Source organism: Linepithema humile, chromosome 5 (assembly GCF_040581485.1).
Source record: "Linepithema humile isolate Giens D197 chromosome 5, Lhum_UNIL_v1.0, whole genome shotgun sequence".
In the NCBI taxonomy this organism is placed as follows: Eukaryota; Metazoa; Arthropoda; class Insecta; order Hymenoptera; family Formicidae; genus Linepithema; species Linepithema humile.
The window spans coordinates 2,265,148-2,289,644 of record NC_090132.1 but is presented as its reverse complement, the minus strand read 5'-3'; the positions used below and the strand labels follow the sequence as shown (position 1 = coordinate 2,289,644).

Sequence of the window (24,497 nt, the reverse complement as noted above, 5' to 3'; positions counted from 1 at the left end):
ACATGCTAAGTACGAGAAAGAGAGAGAGAGAGAGAGAGAGAGAGAGAGAGAGAGAGAAGTATGCGAGGCTCTTAATTTATTTTCATCTACATATCTGATTATGGTCCCCCAATGGAAGTCTTACGCTCTTTTACGTAACGATATGATAAGAATTAGATTTAGAAGCAGCAGGAAAGAAGAATATTGAATCTTATTAATAATAAAAAAGTTTTTTTTTTAATTTATTTTTTGTGTAAAAAATTTTATGGCTTAGCATGTTATTATAAATCAAGCTTTTCGTATTTTTTTTTTTTTTTTAAGATAATAACACGATCTAATATATCTGTCTAAAAATAGGAGGAAACAAATAAGGGTTACACATTAAGCACTATTAATGTTAATTAGCATACGCAATTCATATGAAGAGAGTCGGCAACTGCGATAACAATAAATGCTTTCTTATTCGTGCCCAATAGTTTATTTTGCAAAATAAATTGACATATACAATAAGATAGCTTAGCAACTGGTAGAAATAAATATCTGTAAGAAATCTCCGCAAGTTGTGTTGTCTTCGCATTATATGTAATGAGCGCAGTAACTAGCATTATTTTCGATTTGTTAGTCGAAAAGAAGAGATGTTCAGTACGAAACTGCATTTTTTTTTCTTTGACGCAGCCCGCACGTTATAAAATATTAAAACAGTCTCCGACGTTGAAGCTTACACACGCTCTATCGTCTCAATTATTATATCTTTATCAATTTCTCTTATACATTAAAATCTTCGCATTAATTCTCTCATGCGCGACGTAAATTTTTGCAATCAACATTCTTTCAATATTTATAATCAAACAAAACATATTTTGACAGTCTTCTTTTAGCTGCAAAAATAATGCAAAACATTATACATTTTTTATCATAAGAGAAAATAATTTAAAGTTTTCAGTGCAAAATTATTCTACGAAAAAGTAAGTGATGAATGTTTGAGAAAACTGTTTTATATCCTTTAATTAGCGCACGAAAGAATTAATTTTTATAATCATTCGTGAATACGACATAGAAGGACGGACGCATGTCTTAGCGGGTCCAAATTTGTATTCATTAATCACATAAGAAAGGTTTCGTGGCCCTTCATGTCATCACCTGTTAGCACCTTCAGCACCTTACCCTCGAATAGCTTATAGATTCCCGTACTTTCACAAGAACAAACATGAACATACTTTATATTGTTCTGCCCTGCAGAAAGAATTATGCGTAAACCTCATAAAATTGATAAAATTGATATAACCATACGATTTCTATTAATCGTGAATAACTAACAAAGCTTTTATCAATAAATTTTTTATCAATATACATCAATCGTATTTTTCTTCTATACGATTTTTATGAAAAAAACAAATTTTTTTTGTAATAATTGTGTAAAAAAGGATTGAATAAAAAATTGTTAGATAATTTTAGACAAAATATAATTTAAAAATATACAAAACGGTCGTATTTATTAATTTAAAAAAATAAGAATTATTCTCATTTATTTAGATATGAAAGATATATAGAATGTAAAATATAAAATTTTAAATATACAAGTCAAAACTATACTATATTAGAATAAATATACATTTCGTTTAAAATTTGTAGGAACAAACAATCATGTGGCATGATTTTGATCGTAGGAAAGCCATATTTTTACAGAACACGGCGAACTCTTAACATACATTTAACGGTAATGATAATCTTATATTATGAAGAGATAAAATATATATAACGCACAATTAAATTGATCATATCCCTAATATTTCCTCTCTCGCATTCCTTTTCAATCTTGCATTATGAATTTGGACGATTCCTACTTTCGCAATAATACGTCTCAAGCTTAAAAATCTATGACAATCTTAAATCATGCTCTATCTCGTTGCGGTATCTCATATCGCAGTAGAGGCTTTTAAATATTTGGATAAAACAAAAAGCTCCTTTCTAATGCTACGGTGTGATCACGTTCGAAGACTCGTCCTGTAAAATTGTATTTTAAACTAGTACATTAGTAAGAAATATCAATAATTATCGGATGATAGAGATAAAGAATGATGTTTCTGATTTACAAGAAAATGAAGGCAATTGCATGCTAAGAATTTGTTTAAATACCAAAATGTCTACTACTATTTATTAGAGTCTTCTAAAATGCACCGATATTGCACTTCTGTAATTTTAACACCGCTAACACTGCCTAAATACTTCGAACATGATCCCGGTCGATCAAGTTATGTCGCATCAGAAGGACGAGTAAACACTAAACTTATGAAATTTCAAAATTTCAAACGTGTTGTGACCTATTTATATCCAATGTGTTATGAAACTTTGCACCGCTCGCGTAATTAGCGCGATGCTCAGACGATCAGGTATATCGAAAGAAATTTGTATTTTGATTTCCTTGTGGAGCAAGGTATAAATGCAATAGTAACAATAGAAGTGGTAGTTATTAGTGAAAATTAAAACAAAATATATATTTGACGAAAAAAACGTTCTAGGTACGCACGAGTTAAGGATATATAATTTCTCTTGAAAGAGCATCACAAAGCCAACATCCGATAACGCTAGTAATATTCAACGTAAGCATATAAAATATATGTGAAATATTAATAACATAATGTTTCCTTCGAAACATAGTTGTACACAGATAAATGTTCGTCGGCTCGCAATTTGTCTCGCGAGACGCCTTAAGAAACTATTTTGGCACACGAATCCACGGTGAGTTTTAAGCGTCGATTCGACATCCTAAAACGCCTATGAAGCTAATAAAAAATGTTTAACATTGTGTGCGCGCGTATATATATGTATACGTGTACATATTGTGTACGTGCTTTTACATTACATGAATCTCGTTATATATATACATTTGACGCGTATATGACATACTGACTTCATCACTAAATATGGATGTTTAGGAATGTAATGTTTCACATTCTACGAGACTTACAACTACTACGATGTATACTTAGGTAGTATCGTTATGATGCTTAAACTTGATCAATTAATCTTGAATCAGAAATATTAAGAAACTCGTAATATGCGAACCTAACTCTGAGCATATATAATTTAATTTATTAGCGCTCGCGGCACACACGCACGCACACACACTCACACACACTAGACAAGTTTTAAGAAAGCGTACAAGGAAGTCTTCTAAGTTATTATTTAAAAATGTTTCTCTTTAGAATCGTTAAAGTATCTTCAACTACTTTTGTGAAAACTTTTAACAATTAATTCAGAATATTTTGATTTAAATTATTTATTTCAGCATCAAGTGTTCAAATAAAAAAACGCTGACATGATCTTTGTAAGAAAAAAAAATTTTAATATGACTACGCAATCTAAACAGGAAATGAAAGAAGACCGAGCGTCGTATATATTTTCTAATATTGTTAATGTTGATTTTCGAAATGTATGACTACGTCACTATCATAAATCGAGCGATATCTATATGCGCTGCTATGTGAGATCGATTTAAAAGAACATTTTTCATTCGCAATGACTTTTGATTAGCTCATGATCGGCATACGTTACGCTGCTATGTTAACATTAATCTTTATCGCTTGTTTGTTTCGATAGCGATGAAGTTCCTTCATCGATGCAAACCAAATTTATGGTCCATATCAGAGTCAAATTTCTTAAATTAGCTTGACATACAAAAAAGCGACTTTCTGACTTCATAATTAGTAAACACTTTTGCACAATTGTCAAAATATACTAATTATTCATGAAAAAAAACAGACAGATTATTTTTATCAATCCCATGTATTTTTGAATAACGGTGCGAAGACGAACGAAATCTCTTTATGGCGATTGCGTCTCTCTTTTTTTTTTTTTTTTTTTTTTTTTTTTATTATATGTTAAATGCTAATTTATGTCACGTTAAATCCGCCTCGTCGTATGGGATTTACATATTTAGGTACTCGTTTTAGCTATTCGTTCTCAAACTTGCGAAATCGTTATCATCCGCGCAAATAGAGAGCCGTGATCGATCATTGCGATTACCGATTCCATTACGTACATATACTCGCTATACCAAGTAATATAAGTCCTACAAATACACCATATTCGCTGCATTTCTTCAATAATCCCTGACTAGTATCTTTCGTTGCAATTAATCCCGAGGGCGTTGCATCATCCCGACGACGGTCGGCCGATCGATTCAAACGACGACGAGGGGCTGCCTTTCATCGTGACGCTCGCACATTAACTTTCTTTCTCCTCGATAGGACTCACCTCGTTTTGCAGCAGCTCGAATTTCGGACTCAGAGTCGGCAGCATGCTCCTGGTGTTAGTTTTGATTTGACTGTACTTGTTGTAGATGTCCAGCGATTTCTTGCGATCCATCTCGAGCGTTTCCTCGATCAGTCGCGGCGGAATGCTACCTGCGCGCTTGTGACTCGGCACGAAGACGCTGCCTTCCGGCTTGCGATTCGCAGTCGTCGTCGTTGTCGTTGTCGTCGTCGTCGTCGTTTTGTCTATCTTGTGCTCCGGCGTCAGCGTGCCGTTACCCAGTTTACGCTGCTGCTCCTGGAACGCGTCCTCCTGAACATCGTCCTTCAGTAGCGCGCCGGTTATCACGGGCTTGTGGCACTCCGTTTTATTAGCGAAATCGTTGCTCAGAGCCTTTTGCTCCATAATCTCCAGCTTGTTGGGTGTCGCGCCGTTCACTTGGAGATTCGGATTCGATCGCACGGCGTCCGGGTAACTGTCGATATCCAGCGAGTCCTCCCGTATCGATCCGCTCACGACGTCTTGCAGCGACGACACGTTTTTTGATTTACCAAAGAATTCCGGCTGGAAGCAGACAACTTTTGTGTTATAAAAATTCTTCGGCATCAATCTACATATATGCTAATAATTACGGAATTATTTAACATTAAAAATTGAAGCGTGAATTGATTCTTGATAAAAAAAACTTTTTCGATTTACCCACTTAATTTTAACCAAATTTTTCGCAATTAGACAGTTTGTTCGTAAAACAACAAACTTTATTATTTTCGCATTGATAAAATAGTGGATCTGTTTTTGCGCCAGAATTAATCTCTCCATATTTGCTTACACTTTTCTCCTCGTCCTCCTCGCTGGTCAAATTTCTGGAATCGTCCAACAGTGTTTTGTCTATATCTGGCGATTTGTCGAATTCCACCCATTTAGATCGTCCGTCTAGTTTTCTCGACGGCGCATCGGATTCGTAACTACCGCCGTACATAGGATAACCGAGATGACCGGAGTCGTATTCCATCTGGTTACCGTAGCGATAACTCGGATTGGCCGAACCTTGACTGGATATCGAAAGATCCGACTGCGATAGACCGGTGTTGGTGCTTCCAAACAGTCGCGTATTTTCGAAACCTGCAAGGCGGACAAAAACAAAAGATATAGATCTCAAAGGCGCGCGTCGCCGTGTCATTAAGATCATTAAGACGATTACCTGAAGATCTATCGTCTGGTATTTCCTCTCTGTGCACCAGCGCCTGTTGATCGGTAACAGCGGCGGTTACGTCATCGGAGGATCCTTTGTTACCTTCCGTTTCTTCCTTGTCGTAATCCGGCTGCACTTCCACCACAAATGAACAACCGTTGTCCTTGTATCTCGACGCAGGCTTGCTGTCTTCCATCGTCACCTGTAGATAAATGTCGCCGTAGAGTGTTGCATGAGAATTATTAAAAAATATGATTGTCTGACATTAATTAACAGAAATATTTTTTTTTAATTAACTGTGAGAGTAAGATTCTTTGTGAAAGTACTAAGATTAAATAAAAAGTTACAGACATACGCGCAAGTAAGTCAGTAAATTTATCTAATGTGAAATAATTATTCAGTAATTATTATAATTATAAAATTTACCATTTTTTTAGTGTTTCTCTTAAATCCGAAACTATATCCGATTAAATTCAAAATCCATCTTTCTGACCAAATGTTTCAATTCTCTCACCGAAACGCGCGATGATCTACCCATCTCATTTTTTTTCGTCTTGTTTTCTTTTTTTTTTTAATTCGATATAATCCCGAATTATGGATCCGAATCGGCTCCACGCCTTTTCCTTGTTCTAAAGTTAGGGCGCTTTATACACGTACGTGCGAGAAGAATGACTTGAATGGGAGCGCGAGTAGAGCATTTAGAGAGATTCGGGAAATGAGGAGGCGCGCGAGACAGATAGAAGGCAAGAGGGAAAGAGAGGGGAACGTGTCGATCGGAGCGGGAAGGGGGGGGGAGAGAACGGTGTAGGTGAAGGCAGCGGCGCAAGAAGAAAGATTTCGAGAATCTCCAAAGAGAACAAGCCTTTCTGTGAAGCTGACATGATGAGGCTGCAAGTAGGACGATAGGTGGGGGCGAAATTGCCTGGTAACCTCCGACCTTACAGGGTCGGCCAAGTTCGATAATTACGAATCTACTCTCCGCACTCAAAACGAGCCAGTCTCTGACCCGGTTATGCGAGTTTCGCCAACGAGTTTCGCTACGACGGCATGCGTCGCTGTTTCGAAATTAATATTAGTCGTCCGCGTTTCGAGGGAAATGCACAAAATTGTGTAACAATATTGTCGCATTTTGTTTCGGTGAGGTCGCACGTCGGAGAAATTTGTCTCGCGTAAATAATGTATGTACGTACCGCGCGTTCCTCGGTTTCTACGATGAGATGATTATTCTTGAGCGTAAGGGTGATGATGTTCCCATTCGCATTTTTGCTGGTGTGATTGCCGGAAGTGGCGAACTCCATTACGGCCGCCTCTGGTGCAACGTTCACCTCCTCCATCACCTCCGTTTCGCACATGTATCGGGGTACATCTAGGCCATTCACCAACTGAAATGCGCAAAAATTCGACTGCGTGATAAAAGCGTGAAATTCGTGCGAACGAAAATTTCATCGAATATTCCATCTGTATTGCGCACATAAACGCAGACTCGTAATAAACACGTTACAGTACGAGAGATCGTTTCTCACTAATTACCATCTACAAATACTCGCAGAGAACTGCAAGTTTCCGACAACAAGACACCACGTTCCGAGTCCTTTTTTTTCTTCTTTTTCTAACACAAATTAATTCTCGTAATTGAGATAAAAATCGGTGGCGTCGCAACTTCGAAAATATCGCGGAATGTCGCTTGGGCATGAATTTTGTTTTTTTTTTTTTTATTTCCTCGGCGACGCGGATGCTCCGCGGGATATGGGAGATTTAGTTACAGTCAATGCGCATACGTGGCTGTCCTAATTTACAAAACGCACAGGGGGGGGGGGGAGAAGAACGTCTCGTTTAGTTTTTTATCTATCACGCGTCGCGAAAAGCCATCTCGCATGCAAGTAGGTGTTCTCGCGTGTACGTTCACCTATACGCAGGCGGATGCATGCCGGTTACGTCGTTCTCCGAGTGCCTTGTGCCAAAGGGTACTGAACCTGACCCAAGGGGCATTGCTCTTGCGCTGCGCGTCTCTCCGTTCCTTTTCTGTTAGATCGCTACACACACCGGTCGTCATGTTAGCCAAAGCGAGCAGGTATCATTGCGAAGACTTGACTCGGTACTCGTCGCGGATGGCGGTCGAAAACACGCTGACCGAAATGCAAATTTATAATACGAGCGCGCGAGCGCGCGGTTATTATGTAGCCGCCGTAGACGCGCATCTTCTCGCCCTAAAACAGTCCTAAAGCAAAACCTACCTCTAATGTTCCGTGTATTCTCTCGCAAATTGCAGCACCGCAACATTAAACTGTCAGAAATGCACACGGATATCTCGAAACGGTTTTTGTTTTCTTTCCCCTGAAAAGTTCGATAATACAGCATCGTGATTCTTTAATTGAAGAAATCCTGTGATCTCAAAGATTTTAATATACGAATTGTTTTTACGATTGTATATCGATATTCCGTCGCTGGTATTACGAAAACGAAGATGTCGCATAGATTAGCGCCGGTGTCCTATTTATCCGGCCTTTCATGAAGCGAGTTGTCGAAATCACTCCGATCCGTTCGGAATCTAATGCGCATAAGAATACAATGGAACGTTCATGAAAGTATAATAAGCAAGTCCCAATTTGAATATTTCAGTCTTTACAAAAAAATATTAAATCATAAGTCTATATAAAATCACTGAGTCGCATTTACACGAGTCGATATCGCAAGCTGACGACAACTCCGCGGATTATACGTAGGAAAAGTGTAACACACGAGCATTAACCTAATTTAATTTGACACACCTATAATAATTTATTAACCATACAAGAGTAAAACACGATAAAGTTGTTCGAGATGTGCAATCTGCAATCAAACATTTCAAAGCATTTAATTACGAGCGTGTTAGAGAAAATCAATACTAATTTATTAATTAATATAAAATTAATTCGGTTTTCGATCAACTGTGAGAAATTAGTTCCCTCAAAACGTATCTCATGTAGATTGTGTGAAATTTGTGTTAATTATGCTGTAGACATTGAAACTGCCGCGCGTTATATCACTGTGCGTGTTCGTGGGCAGTCATCTAGCAGACTCTTCTAGCAGACACCCAAGTACACACTAAGCACTCAAGGACATTCCGCCGCTTTGCGTCTGGTTTTTTCACTAACACCGTTAGAGGTTGCAGACGGTCACGACGAATGGAGGACATTTATAGGCGAACCTTCTAGCAACGAGCCGGATTACATGGTCATCTATACACGAGTGAAACTTTCCTTTCACTGCGTTACATTTGCCTAATTATCCTTTTTTTTTTTTTAACGAGTACATAAATGTCGCATGTTTCAACCATGCCGTAAGAATTCGCAGATTAAACAATTATCTGCCGTTAATTCCACTGCACAAAATTCGTTGATTAGTGTACAAAAATATATATCTTGAACGCGAAAATTAGATCTGAGTTTAGATTAAATTTTCGAAATTCTGGTTTTTTTTTCATTATTACTTATTAAACAAAAAAAGTATAATAAGAACAGAAGGGAAGATAGATGGAGTGGACTAGAGCGTGTTAGTTGAAATGCCAAAAGTAGCGTGAATATTCGATTCGTGACGCATCTTTTGATGATACCGTTAGAGGTCCCAGACGGTCAAAATGATTCTAGCCTCTCTTCATGTCACAACAGACCTTGACTATACAAATGGGTAGTTACGGGTGGGATAGACGCGGCCTTGAGAGCTATTTCGTCATCTAAAGTAGTCTGGAGCGTAATTACATCATGGTGCGTCTTAATCAATTAAAAGCATTGAGCGGAGTCTCGTCAGCCAGCCTTTTTGTCAAGAAAAAAGATGTGATAAGTTTATTAAAAGAGTATTAAAATAATGCGAAACGAAATAAAATCATAAAATTGAATAATACGTAATGATATAATCAGAGTATCTCGAAAAGTATTGCACAACCTTGTAGCACGTTTTTTTTTTCACAAATTTGTAGTCCGTTTTTTTCCACAAAGATAACAGTCATTTTCCATGACCGCTTTTGACTGTCAATATTATATCTGATATTATCAGGTTTCTCTTTTTAACAGCCTGTGAAAAATTTATCTTAGATCTGTAAAGTTTGCGATCAATAGAAATGAAATGTGAAAATCCAGCCAGTTGAAACGCACGATATTTCGTTATTAAAGATTGCCTTTAGTACATTATTTATTCATAATTGCGTATCCTGTATATTATTTTTCAGCAATGTGAGAATTCTCTTTAATTTCCTTTTAATCGTTAAGATATTTTTCTAGTCGCCTCGAAGTAATTTATCTGCGGAAAACCAACTGGCAGCAATCGCAATGTTTGTTTTATCGAAAATGTGATGTGAGCTGCGAATAGAATTGTAGTTTTGAAATCGCATTCTCGCATGACGGCGGTCAGTAAAATAATATTGACATAGTGCTGGCAAATGAACAGAGACCTCCTTGTGGTTCGTAGTCGAGATAAGTTAATCTCTATCATAGTCTGGTACGCTTCGCGAACGTATAGCAAACAACGGGTCTTATCACTTTATACCAACTACGTCATTCGATAACTGCGCTTCGTCGTTTCGTGCTAAAAACCTAAATTTGCGGCTGTTATAGTGTGGCGACAAATGTAGTGATTTTTCTGAGTAAGAAACATTATAATTGATGATGAACAACGGTAGCTAATATTCCGAACACGGTATCATATTTACAGATTCTTATTAAATTGCCGTGCAAAGATTGCGAATTTATTTACCGAAGCAAAATATGAATTGTTGAGCGCGAAACAATTAATCAAACTTGTACTATCATTAAAAATCCTCCCATCTCATAAAATCGAGACCCGTCTCGAAGAATAGAAATTAATTTTGTCACGAGAAGAAAAATGTATAACCAAACGTTAAAGATAAGAGAAGATAGAGAGGAGGAAAAAGTGATAACGGGAGACAAGAGGAAAGGGACGAGAAGGAACAAAAATAATTGCCGGGAAGAAGAGGTCGAGCGAAGGGTGGCATATCGTGTACATCGGCAAATATTTTTCGCCAATTACATGTATCTCTCATGTTTTTTAAATTACTACTAGGGAGATGACGTAAAATAACTTAGAAAATAAATATTCATTTGCATCACTCGACTAATACTGTGGTCAACATTTTTATCTACATTGGTCAAAACAATTTGACCACAATCAAAGATGGTGGAGAGGGAAGGGAGGACGAGAAGGACGAGGAAGATGAGGAAGAAAGGAAAATAGAAGAGAGAGAGAGAGAGAAAATGAGCGAAAAAGAGAGGTGGGGGGACGGAGGGAGGGCGACTGCCGCGAAATAATCGACTATCCGAAAGGGTCGGTGGCAAATAACTATAATTTCTTTGGGACCCGGGCTACAGCCGGGGTTTGAGCGGAATGGACAATACGTAGGATAAGAGTAGAGAATCAGTGGGGGGAATGGAAGAAAGAGAATAATAATAAGAAAACGAGGACGAGGAAGAGGAGCGGAGCGGAGAAAGGAGGAAAGAAGAAAAGGAGGAAGAGCGGCCATCACACCGCGATGGTGGAAGCAAGATGTGACGGGAGGATAGGTCCGCCGCGCGCGCGAAACTGACCAGAAGAAGCCGTAGAGAGAGAAGAGGAGAGGAGGAGAAAGAGTGACGAGGAGAGAGTGAGAAAGTGTGGTGGGGTGAAAGCGGACCCAGGCGCAACGGGTTCAACGACCCCTTCGGTTAGGTCAGCCACCCCACGGATACGATACAAACGCGGCGAGCGGGTCCGGTCGGTCCGTGCGGACCCCGCGCGCATGGCCGGAGAAGGCGGGTGCATGGACATGCGGCCAAATAAACGGGTGGTTAGAGAACCGAAACACACCGACGGACAAATGTGCGGCCGAATAAGCGATCGCGTGGATGAATCCGAGAAATTGCACGAAGGCGAGCGTGGACCGCGCGCAAGAAACTTGCGTAACGCTGCAATCGCGGCTTGATTAGCGAAATGATGATGATGGCGAGCAAAATTCACGTCTGGCGCGGTGCCGCTGCACTGTGGTTCGAGTTCAGCACACTGTACGGGGGGCTTAAAAACTATCCGCAGATTGGCGAAGAAGTTAGCGATAAGTCGTGTGCTCGCGCGGAGATGCATCTCCGAGACTTGATAAAGTCTTTTATGATCTTGCTCGCAAATATTGCGAGTGTCTCATCCACATTTCGACGTTTAATGCTGAATATTCTGCTGATCAAACTTTTCAGTGAAATTCGATAAACTATTTTTGGGAGATACTTTTTTAAATCCTACTATTTGCATTATTTCGCAAATATTTGCGAAATAATGCAATTCGATTACCGATAGTGTTTATTGGAAAATACATACGTAGGGAAAAATGATTTTATATGTATTTGCATAATATTTTATTTTTGGATTACACATCTTTCTCGATAAATAAGCATTTATGGAAAATAAACATGAAACGGGAATAAACAGGAGAAATGTGAAGAGAGAAATGCACGTGCTGTTAATGGCTGGGGCTCTAATTCAGACCTAGTATATTGAATACATCGGAATATCTGCGATCGATAAACGTAACATATTGAATGAATGTGACTGCTCTATTGAGAAAACGATACACAATATCATTTTCGCAATATCAAAGAATCATCGTGTAATATGATCTAAAAATCGATTCAGTTCAATGTAATAATACTTAACCGCGTCTATTCGTCATTGATACACGATAATAAGCATAAACAATTCGCTTGATACTTCATATTTAAAATCACGCCATTTATCTCGTATATCATCCGTTTTATCAATTGCCGTTGCTTTATTTTAATCAATCCTTGATATCTTTATAATTGCAATTTCACGAAAAAGAACAATTTTTTATTTTATAAATGTATCTCTCAAAGTTTTGAATACTTGAATATCGCGAACATATCTAGAGAAAACTAAAATTTTGTGATAATATATTTTTAATATCGCACAGATTTGGGTTCACAATTGCGATTTTTGTTCGCTGAAGAATGCGAATCGACACAAAGAAATTATCTGACGCATAAATATTCAAGGCGGTCTGCCGAAATCGCCGTTTCCATTCGCATATTTTTAGATTCTTATTTTCATTTCTCTTTATTCCAATGCAATTAGCAACAAGCAAAGAACAAGTAAAAATATTAATTCTTCATTTGTCGTGATAACTAAATGAACAGATAAACTGTCGACCGTGACCTCAAATTAAAAGCTTGCACCATTAATTCCTACAGATTTTTTTTTTTTTGAAACTACACAAAGAATTCACATATTCAAAAAGAATAAAAACATTCTTTTACATGAACTTTATGTTTCATAAATAAATAGTACGCCGCCAACGGCCTCGATTCTCTCCGATAAAGCTGTTTTTTCAACAAAGAGCGAGAGAACTCTGAAAAATATGTCACTGAAAACATTTTTTACGCCAAGTTTTTAAACATCCCTCAAATAGCCGATAACTGCACGGTCTATTCTATTTTCCGCGCGGAATGACGCGTGTCGTATCGGCCAGACTCCGGCTCAGGCCTCTACGAAGCGGCGAGCGAACGTCTAGCGGCCGGTCGTCGAAGAAGAGCGAGGGGGAGATCCAGGCAGCGGCCACACGGCATAGGGGCAATCGAGGGCAACGCACCCGGTCAGCCTTGGCATGAATTGAGTCTAGCAATGCGAAAGTAAGGTTGGCCGGCGCATTAACGCCCAGTGACCTAACTCACCTCCTTCGCCGCGTCGCGCGCATTTCCTCCGCCGACTTTATTTTCGGGCGTCGCGCGAACTTTTTCTCCGCAAATTTCGCATCGAGTTAGTTTTCACGTGGTTCCGGACGGGCTACATCGATTCCCTTCGGCACCGCGGACGGTTTAAAAAAAACGCCAGATCGCTTTCTCTCGCGGCAAGATAGCCGCTCGCGCGTACGCGTGTATGCGTTCGACAAAAACGACGCTTAATATGCATATAACCCGCGCTCGAAACGGCGCTTCGTCTTCGCGATTGCAAGATGCGATTGGTTCGTTCAAGTCGGTACGAATAAATAGTATGACTCACGGAGAAAGTATGTAGCACGTACATTACTTTTCTTCTCTGTTCAAGTCGCGTCAAGTTATCGTAATGCAACTTAATGCTGCGCCTGAGAAAAATCTCGGTGTGTCTGCGTGGGATAAAAATAAATAGCCATGTGCAGCTTAACGCTCTGATAATCGTGTCTAAGAATGAGTTTCAGTCGTTCAAGTGTAAATATCTCCGCATTCACAATCACTTTCGATGGCTTTTTCGAAGGCGTGGCATTTATTTAGCAAGTTCAAGCATTAGACAATGTTTTCCTCCTGATTTTTAATTTTAGTTTTGCAATGAGCGAAAGATACGCAATTTTCTTTCAGCATGCTCGAAATCCGTACATATTAGCAAATACGCAAAAGGAAGCGTGTTCTCTATTACCAAAGAATATGCATTAAATTATTTCGAAAATTATTTCTCTCCGAATACGAAGAAGAAAAATCGAAGAATAGAACGCAACATCTTGATTTATTGTACAAATCATGAAATATCAGACGAGGAAAATAATTGCGACATTCAGGATGAATCATTTTTTACTATCTAACATTATCGTCTCTTTAGCGCGTATCTGAAAATATCACGACAGCACTAAACCAACCGACGAGTTGAAGCTAAAAGAGTATCGGCACGAGTTGCAGAGTAAACCGACTATGCGTAAACAATGACACACTTTCTCGACACTCCGTCGCTATCGCCATACTCATTCGCGTTGCATGTTAGTAGAACGATCATTCGAATACAATTTTATTGAAATCTAAAGCTGGTATTCAGAACGCAGTAACAAAAGGCCTCTTTTCAGCTGCTCTTTATTCGCGTATCGAGAAAGCTTCTTTCCTCGCTTCTTTCAAACGGAACGAGCGCATATTTGTATTCTGGAATAAAGAAGGAGGATTACTAAGGAAAGTTTACAAAATACGCAGCTGAAACACAATAATAATTCTATTGCGATTTCAGCGTAATTGATCGTGCATACGAAACTTTGTTTAAGCATTCCGAATAAGGTCTCTCGCCGATGAGAAGAGGAGAGAAAATTATTCTTTTCCGTAAGCTTCTCAGCTGTGCGTAGTCAAAGTTCGAAAAAAGCGCTCGTTACGAAGAGATCGAGGAAAGTGAGGAGGCGAAGGAAACGGAAAGAGAGTTGGCGTAAAACGTAGACGCTGCGAGAGCGCGGCCGAGGAGCGACGAGGGACGTGCGGAAGCGAATGCAGCGTGCGTGCGTGTGCATACGTGTGTGTGCGCAGCGAGAGGAGTCGCGCGAGAAGGCAGCGCGCGCGGAGGTGCAGCGATCGGACGAAAGAGCAACGGGTTCTAGGGTGAGCGGGACGGGACGACGGGTGCGGGGAAAGTGCGATTTAGAGGGGGCGCGGGACAAGTCTCTCTCGCGAATATAGTATGTAGCTCGCGCGAATCCGCGTGGGGGGCTGAAGCGGGCGTGATGGGGGTAGCGCGCCGTTTTTGAAAAATGCGGAAGGCTTTAAGAAGGCTCGCGGTACCCCCTACCACCGAGTACACTACGCGGACAACTAGCGGCCTGGCATAGACAAGCGCTGCGCTTACTATTACAGGAAAATAGTGCGGGTGCGACGCCGTCGTTGCACCGATCGCCGTGCAAATTCGCGCGTCCGCGCGCAAGTCGGACGAGTGAGAAGTGCATTCCTCTTCGGAAATTCCGTCATTTCGGCTCGTTACTTCGAGCGTAATTTTGAATATCGTTTTTGTTTTTCTAGGAATATATAATAATAATTAGATTCGAGATGCAAGACAAGAGATGCATGACAAACGGAAAGTGCAATGACCTCTTTTTTCGCTCGTTACATTTACTTCTTTGACGTTGGAATTGCATCTCATTCCCCAATCGATGTTTGCAAATGTAATAATAAATGTTCAGAATGTTGCAAAGTTTTGCAATGCGCATCGATCAATTCCCCGATAATGCAATAAGTGCGATTGAATGTATTGAACAAAATAGTGATGAAGGACCAACGTGGATAGCGTCGTCAATCAGTGACAATATGCGCGTAATGAATACTGTGTATGTGTGCATGTTCATTAAATTCACGATTGATTTCGATTGATCAATAAAATCGCAGTGTTCGAAAGCTTCAAGAAATATCCGACAGTTATGTACGAATGCATGTTTGTAAAATTAAAAAAGTTCTCTTCTTCTCTCCTTTCAGTCGAATACAAAGAGAAATAAATTAGATTAACGCGAATGCGTATTCCGTGAATGCATCCTGCGTACGCTAATCCTCCGAATACATGTGTTTATAAATCCGCGGAATTTGTGTTGCCGGAAACTTTTTCGCTCGCGTTGAAAAACCGCGTGAATTATTTTCGACCGTTCATTCACTGCACAGCTTCCGATCGCTCTCGAGTGCAGTTAATTCCGCAGGGACACGTGTGATCAATGTAAGTTGCGTTGCTCCGTTTCTGCTTCGCTCTGCTCCGGAATACGCTTCAGCCTTGATTCGCGCGATAAATTTTCCTCCATAGCAAAAACGATTAACCGGTCGTATATATTTCTATTTGGATACTTCAGTTTCTTGATCTTTACGAATATCTATTCGGATTCTACAGTACTGAGAACATTCGTTTAACGTAAATACCGTATAAGTATTCTTTGTTGGTTGCAAATAATTATTTTACAAGACAGACAAGCGAGTTTTATATTAGAGAATTTAATATTTTAATATATTACTTCAATCTTGTATAATGTAATATTTTTCTATTCAAATAGCATACTAATATAGCATTGTCACAATTGCAAGTGGAAGATATTTTTACGCAATACCTCGCGATCGCGCTTGCTACGTCAGAAAACTGGAAATGACTGACCGCAATTTTATTAGAAAGTGCTCGGAAGAAACGACGAATGGCGAAATTAGAGAGGCGGACAAGCTGCGATACTAATGAAACCGTCGCTTGAAAAGAAACGGATTGCCATGCATGGAAAGCTGGCCCGGTTTAATTGCAGAAGTCAAACATCGTATGCAACTTTCACCGACGTCTGTGTTTATGCATTATATGCCCTTTTGCTCCACAGACTTCGGTCGGGGCAGGCGCGAACGGTAGCAAAAAAACGGTATATAATATATTTTAGTGGGCAAAGCTTTCTTGATCACCGCTTGACGCGTGCAATGTAATGCCGTCGTTAAGTTTGCCCAACGAATAGTATTTCTACTTTTGCGATGTTTTAATTTTATTTGAAAATTTATTTGGTTCTAAATTTGGTGACCTTAAAATCTGTTAGAAGTATAACGATTATGTGCTTTCGTTTTATTTGCTATTCACCCTTGTCAATAAAATTGATTAACAATAAAAAATTATTTATAACAATTGTGAAACTAAAACAATTAACGATTTTGATAAAAATTTAGCTATTTAGTTTCGGTTTGTTTTTTTATGAAGATTCAATTATATTTTCTAAATATTAGACGTATATAATAATAAATCACACATTTTATAGATACAAGTTTTATATCTATTTCTATCTCTCACGTTCGTTCGAGTCAGCGATGCAGTGGAATAATAAAGTTTTCCCGATCTTCGCACATCGATATTTGCATCTGCACGCCACGTCGGCGGATTCGATGGAACAGAAGAATAGAACGAAAACAATTTACGACAAATATGCGTCGACAGATGCAAAACAATTCAGCTAAGCGCCGTTACCGCGATCGCATATGCGCGAAATTAAAATCAGGTCAATCCCACCGTCCTCGACTCGAAACAGACGTACGGTATTTTTGGCTGAGTCATACGCATATACGTAAATAATAATGTGTGCGTAATGCGTGCGTTATGTGTTCGCAGCGTGTGCTCGCCTACACACAGGCGTGTGCGCGCATTCGCTTGCGGCTTATAAAATGCAGTTCGGACAACACGCAGCGCGCCGTCAATTGGTAGGCAAAGTTAATGGATTCCTCTACGTAAGCTTCTCACAGTATGCGTGAATTTATTGGTCACGTGCACACGGCGTGTTGCAATTTGTTTGCGCGGCTGGAAAAGTTTTGCGAGGAAATATTTTGCGTATATAACAAAAGTGGAACAAGAGTCGTGTGTGTGACGAAACATTAGAGAATATTTCAAATACTTGTACGAAACAATTTAACCAAAGCGGCTCCTTCGCGATTATAATTAAATTCCTCGCTATTGTTGACTTCTCTTGAATTTCGTAATGCGGCATTGTGCGGGCAAAATTTCTTAATTTGCATTCGTTGATTTTAAGTTAATTGCGCGTATTGATTTAAACAAAAATTTAAATTAACTTCTGACACGGTGCGCGCGTTACGGTATTTTACAGTTTTGGCCGGAAGAAATCTGCCAGCGAAAGAGTTAAGCGAGACGAATGGACGTAACAGCACGGCGCGATGCATCGCTATTAAATGCAAAGCGGAATAACGGTACGCCTGTAGCCGTAGATTTGGCTCTTCGATCGCTACAACATCTGCTTTGCATATGCGATTGGTTCGGGTAGAAAATTCCGCGATTCGGATCGCGCGCGATCCGATAGTTGCGTTCCGAAAATAATAGCGCAATCATTGCGTAACAATCGTTTGTATTTGACGATGTACTTTCTGATCCACCAATTAGATTTGTTTTCAAAAATTCGTAAAATTAACTACTGCGTTTTCAGAACATAATCACTGACAATCGAACAGCACGGAGTTATATAGAGCACTTTTGCGCCTCTGTCAGTGTAATCTGGGACAAGTTCTGTAAATGTTTATCGCAACTCTTATTACAGCACAGCTTCAAGATTTAAACCAAGGCCGATGGTATTTGCGTGGTTAGCGTGTTATGTAAGCTAATCGAGCATGCATATGAGGATTAAACGAGCCCGTATCGATTGCATTAAAGTTCATAACGTATCTTCATCTAGCTATCTCGTAATTCCCTTCCGCGTTGAGTCATCTCTCTTCATTCGCATTTTGCACAAAATTCTGTTCTATTTAAAATCAACTTTTCGCAACAATTTTATAAGTCACGCAGATCGCGATGTGGTTAATACATTACTCAACACAATTATTTAGTTATCTCATTAATAAAAAAAAGTTTATATATTTTTTTAACAACCTATTAAATTCTGTATCATGTGCGAGTTAATTTTTTATTAGAAAAAATATCGCATCACATAATTTTATGTTTCTATGCAAATTATATATTGCGCAATACTTAGATAACAATTAGGATTATCGAAACTATTTTTGATTTCTGAGAATAAATGCGTAAAATAGAAAAAAATTAAACAGTTTTGAGTACAAAAGGCTTATCATTTTTATTAAACTCCAATAGAAAAATGATATAAAACAATTTTAATAAAAAGAGAGATTTATATTTTAAAAAATTCTAAAAACAGTGCTGGAAGCTAAAAATATTTTTTAAAAATAATTGCCGTTCAAAATTAAATAAAACGGTGAGCGTTGCTATATATTCATACTACACCTTTACGTTTTTATAAAATTGAGCGCGCGAATGCAAGATTATCGGAGAGTTTGTAACTTACGTCCTGTGCGGAGAGAACCCTCGTAGCAGCTTCAACGGGAACACTTCCGGAATGTGGATGATGATGCTGCGATTCGACTGCATTATCGCGGTTGTGCTTGCACCAACCGTATAAACCGGTGTGTCTGCTGCCTATGCCTTCTCGATATCTTCGCCATACACGTCTGAAACGCGCGAACGGTACGCGTATTAGAAAAATATACTTATTGACTGCATACATTTCGAAAAATTAATTAGTCAGCGCTTTAAATAACGCTTTGGATGATTCGTATTCTTTTCGCAATAAGCAAAATTAACGTACCTGGCGCCTAAAGCGATTACAAAGGTGACCATCAGCGGTAATAACGTTGTTATTGACGCGAGTATAACTGTTTGTATGTCTGAAAAGCTGGGAAGGATACCTGAAATATAATAAGCATACAATACTAGAAGCAAAAGCACGATAATAACTTGAATTGTCTTACTACTTGACGCGGCAGCAGCTGCGTAATTTTGTTTTCGTAGAATTATTCGAACAAGCTTACGCACGCACGATATTTTAGTAGAAATCAAATCTTTTAAGATTCTTAATATCTATAAATAAAGAAAGTTAAAAGTGCTTGGAAATTTATAAATTTTTCAAATTTAAAATAGAAAGTATTATTAGTCTCCGTCATATTCTTGAAGATTAATTTTTATCACAAAAAGATTGACTCTAAATTTATTTGAAAAAATTATCCTGTTAACTTTTTTCAATATTTATCCTTATTTATTTTATGTATATTCTTGAAAGTTAATATTTTTCCAATTAAATATTCCATCAATTTTTTTCTTAAAAATATCAGCTACAAAATCTTGTGAGAAATTATCTTTACTTTTAACTTTTTCCAATCTTGTAGCTTTTCAACTTTTTAACTTTTTTAACTTTTCCCATTCCGATCAAATAACACTTTTCAACTTTATCTAAATGATTAATTTCGAAAAGCATTGCTTTAAAATACATAAATAAGTAAAATACGCTCTTCGCAGCTATTTTAAAGAGATATTATTCTTATATGTGATAATCCTTATCGAGTATAATATTAATACTTTCTTTTTCGTAATATCGCGCTACTCACTATGATCGAGCTCGTCCTGTTCTACGAGATGATCTGTCACATTGTAGACGTGATGGTGCGGTTTGACGGTAGTGACGGCTGCAGGATCGCCCGTCACTATTGTGGACGGATTAGTCGGGATCGTCGTCTCGGCTTTAATTGCGGCCGCGACCACGGTGGAAGGAAGATACGCCATCGACGTGAGATTCAGCTTGCTCGCCGTCGTTTCGGCATAAGTTGTGTGGTTGAGTTGTGTTTCTGCCATTTCATACGTGCTCGACGATACATCACCAGGAGATCTGGTAGGCAAATGAATCCATCGGGATGTCGATCGGGATGTTAAGGGCACAAGTTGAACCAGCTGGATAATCTACGGTATATTTGATCTTTTGCTCTGCGATCATCGTGTCTCCGTTTCTCTCTTCCTCTTCTACATCGTTATTACGTCTAATTCTTATGTGCTCGCAATCCTGAATTAATCTGTCGCACAATTCTGCTCTGTTCTCGTTTCGAAGGCATCAACAATCATCGTGTAAGGTACACCAGAAATTGCTCACCGATAGGTCAATATATTGCAGGACGCATAAAAGACTTACATTGTCACACACACAAGTATATATATGTACATATACATGCAATTGCCCACGCACGCCATTTCATTTATGGCGAGCTTTTACGACAGATTAGACATCAGCGCGGTTAAACTATTCGACTTTTACCTCAAACAGCAGCGGATCTGATATCAGATTCCATGTTAGAAACATAGCGAATAAGTACCTGTCTTCTTTACATCGTTAAGTGCAATTCTTGCAACTTCGCCGCTTATCTCGCTTCAGCTGCTACTAACGGTATGTTAAGTAGCGAAACCACATCGAGAAAGTTTGCGGTTGAAATTGTCTTCGACTGTATTTGTTTGATTCTCTTTTCCTTAACGCTCGTCTCGATATTCGCATGGCCGTTTATCATCAATTTTATTCGTACGCGCGGAACTCATTCTTCCCTTTCCGACAGATCCCGATGTCTCACTGCAAACAATATTTTATTTTTAATTAATTAAAATAGATTATTTTTTAAATAACGCTTGCAGCTAATGCATGACGAGAGGTATAATATTTATAACGTATTTTTATTTAACTCGTGTAAATATTAAATAACTGCATACCTCTATAATTACATAAAAAAAATAAGGATATAAATATTCCCGAACTATTTTTATCTCCCCAATTTTTTCAATACAAAGTTATATGATTTTATTTATCGCGAGGCGCAATCCAAGGTATAATTAACAAATTAATTAAAGTTCCAAGAGGATAATCAAATCAAGCCCCGTGACTGAGTAAATGAGTAACGGAACCTTTTAATTAACTTTAAGTCAATTTCAACAAAACTTTAACCTAAGGCTTAATTACGTAGCTGTCTAACATTGACAATTATAAACTCGTGACGTCATAATCGGCCGCTCGTCTTCAACGGAGCTGAGCGCGAATAATCGAATGGAACCATCGTCAAATTGCGCGGCTGAGTGTTCCGCGATAACTCTTGCACGGGTAATTGTGCTTTAAGATTCCGTAGTGCAGTAAGCATCTTATGCCGGGTGTAAACCGGCGATTACGCCGGTCGATGTGTACGCTCTTGAGCGGCGCGCACACACCGCGAAAACCGAGGCGGCAATCTTATGCGCATAGAGAAGCCGCTGTCGCGCGACGAGTATTCTCAATGCACTCGATACGCTATGTAGCGCGCATAATGCCGTCGCATGTGCGATATACATGTACACAGGCCGTGGCCTGTTTGACGAACTCGCGCCTCGCAAAGTGCACCGCCGTGGCGCGCCGCAGCATTCTATGCAACGAGGGCAAGGTAGTATGCAGGGATGAAGTTCAATCTAGCGTTAAGCGTACTCGCTGCGGCACGGTCCGTGACACCTCTCAGGTTATTCTATTCAGAACCGCGCGCGCGCGCGCGCGCACCGGTAATGGAGAGAAAAAAATCCAAGTTATCGTACTCGCGTTGCGACGAAATAATATCTGAACGCATGTAAGTTTTCTAATTTCGAATAAGCATACTGAACTAATGAGAAGGCTTTTCATCGATCGTCCTTGCACTATTTTCACGTCTCATTCAACATCGAATCACTTCGCAAACATATTTTACTTGAAATTTCAATAAAGGGCGAATGGACAGGCGTGTGTATATTACATTTCCACTCCGAATAGGCGTACTAATTGTAAGATAAATGAGGAAGCTTTTTCATCAGTGGCTCCCGCACCATTTTCACCTTTCATTTCGACGTTCGGATAACTTTGCAAATACGCCCTGCCCTCCAACAAAGGAATAAATCGAAAGAAGTGTACGCGAATTGTAATCCTACATCAAATAGACACGCTTAATTGTAAGATAAATGAGAAAGCTTTGCAACGATGATGGCAGTAGCGTATCCTTGCGCCACTTTCATGCCTTATTCAGCGTTAAATGATTTAACAAGTACGTTCTGCTTGAAATTTTGATAAAGGATGAATCGTCCTAGATTTTCGCGGAGAATGCTCCGCCCGCGAATCGTTTGAAATTCTCTGGAATGCCTCGTCTCGCGGCAGCTTACGTCCTAGAAGCGGCGCGTAGCGCGGCGCATCGTCGGATCATAAGTCTTCTTCCGCGGATGACGATCCCATCTTCTGGCAAGGCGGCCGTTTCTTATACGCCTCGCCTGCATCGGTGCAATGTCCGATGAAAGGGGGGAACAGGGGGGAGGGGAAGGGGGGGGGGAGGGAGGAGGAGAAGGCTGCAAGGTTCAGGACCGCAGTTTGGGTAAAGCCGTTCAGCACACCGCGGCGCGGCTCTGTAAATCCTTCGTTTTGATCCTCTGACTGATCGCGACGCATCTAGCAGACAGGATGATTCCACGAACATTTTTTACTAAATTTAGAAATTCAATTATCCCGACTAATTGAAAATTAAGTAGCTTTATACTTGCACATACAATTTTCATTTGTTCATCCCACCATCTACGTATCGTATTATACAATTTGCATTATTTATGTCCCAGGCGGTTGGTAGAATTTTAGATTCCTGAAAAAGTGGCTTTGCATATTTGTACCTCTTTGTTTCGCGGCTTTTTCCAAAAAAAAAAAAAAAAAAAAAAGGAAATCAAAGAAAAATTGATGTAACGGGCGGCGAAACGCGACTCGTCAAGGGAACGCTGGAAATTATCTAATGGAAGCTGTGGTCGTTACATTGTAACACATAATAGTAGATAAAATTGCGATCGGACAATGGCTTTCCATTGATCCCTCTCAATAGCTTGAACATAGCGCTTTGAACTCCGCACGCATGTAATTTTGATCGTCGAAAATCGATAGACAGGATGTGCCTAAAGCACTTTGCCTCATTTACGATTTTGATGAGGAACGATAACGCAATGTGCATTTGCTTCTCTAAACGCCACTTTCGTTTCCGCGGAAATGCTTAATTGTTCAAAAATCACCTTCAATTGTAATTTCCTGTAATTTCAGCTGTTTCGTGCAATCATCTGTTGTTATAAGATAAATAATACATTTCAACCTTTATAAATAGTGTGCTTTAAATATTCTATGGTTTGAAATTTCGCAAGCGTATAACTTAGCATTCAATATAATAGAAATTAGAATTTTCAGAATTCAGATTTGCATTCCCGTATATATCCGTTGACTTATATCCGCCTGGATGCATTATCAAAACCGTACTATGTATGTAAATTTATGTCAGTGCAAGAAAATACATTTACATCGATTGACCGCCATGAACTTTTAGACCAAACTGATTGCTGCTCAGCGATAATTACATAAGCCGACGGCGTCTCTTATATCAGCACATCGCAGACTATTTGAGTTTATTCACTACGTTACTCCTGACCTTAGGAAGTAGCCAGCCTTTGAACCTATATCGAGCGGTATGTATACCGCGCGATTCCATTTTTTTCATATATCATGCAGTGACCTTTAGAGCGCCGTGTGAGATAATACGAGAAATATATACATCCTGGAAGTCCGGTGCGATTACGCTCTACATTCAGAATCGGATCAGCCGTCGAGTTATCGTTGCAAAGGCGCGAGGAGGGCTTTGCAGCTGCGACGAAGAAACCGTATGCGGCTACGTACCGATCACAGTTTTCGTTTTCCGGGCGATGCATCCGGATCGAGCATGATCCAGGACGAGGGAGATGACCACTCGAAGCCGTCCGGGATCGCGATAACAATTGGCGAGGCCCGGTGACACCCGCAGAATACCTGGGACGACGGATTACGGGAATTGGCACACACCTCTGATTGAGCCGCGGCGGACTTGATACGGGTCGCGAAAGGGAGGCTGCGAAACTGAGATGAGACCAGAACGCAACCCCCGGTGCGCGCGCGCAGCATCCCCGGAATATACGGAAGCAGCCCGGCTAGATCAAGGGGTAACCCACGGGACCGCTT

General features: G+C 39.6%; 1 protein-coding gene across 1 annotated transcript; it reads right to left on the bottom strand.

Moving 5' to 3' along the window:
• Positions 1-434: 434 nt before the first annotated feature.
• Positions 435-24,476, bottom strand: LOC105675365 (uncharacterized). The gene is made up of 8 exons (XM_012372434.2): positions 24,180-24,476; positions 20,068-21,071; positions 19,272-19,371; positions 18,972-19,134; positions 6,616-6,807; positions 5,435-5,627; positions 5,063-5,355; positions 435-4,797 (listed from the first exon to the last, which is right to left on the bottom strand). Exons 2-8 carry the CDS (start codon positions 20,309-20,311, stop codon positions 4,207-4,209), a joined length of 1,776 nt encoding a protein of 591 aa, XP_012227857.1. The 5' UTR covers positions 20,312-21,071; positions 24,180-24,476; the 3' UTR covers positions 435-4,206.
• Between the last annotated feature and the right edge of the window lie 21 nt (positions 24,477-24,497).

What these genes read in the sequence shown, in the direction of transcription:
- LOC105675365 (XM_012372434.2), bottom strand. Translation starts at nt 20,311, where the DNA reads ATGGCAGAAACACAACTCAACCACACAACTTATGCCGAAACGACGGCG. An exon ending in ACAGGACGAGCTCGATCATA is followed by an intron (nt 19,372 to 20,067) that starts GTGAGTAGCGCG and finishes ATTATATTTCAG; the next exon opens with GTATCCTTCCCAGCTTTTCA. An exon ending in TAGAAACCGAGGAACGCGCG is followed by an intron (nt 5,628 to 6,615) that starts GTACGTACATAC and finishes ATTTATCTACAG; the next exon opens with GTGACGATGGAAGACAGCAA.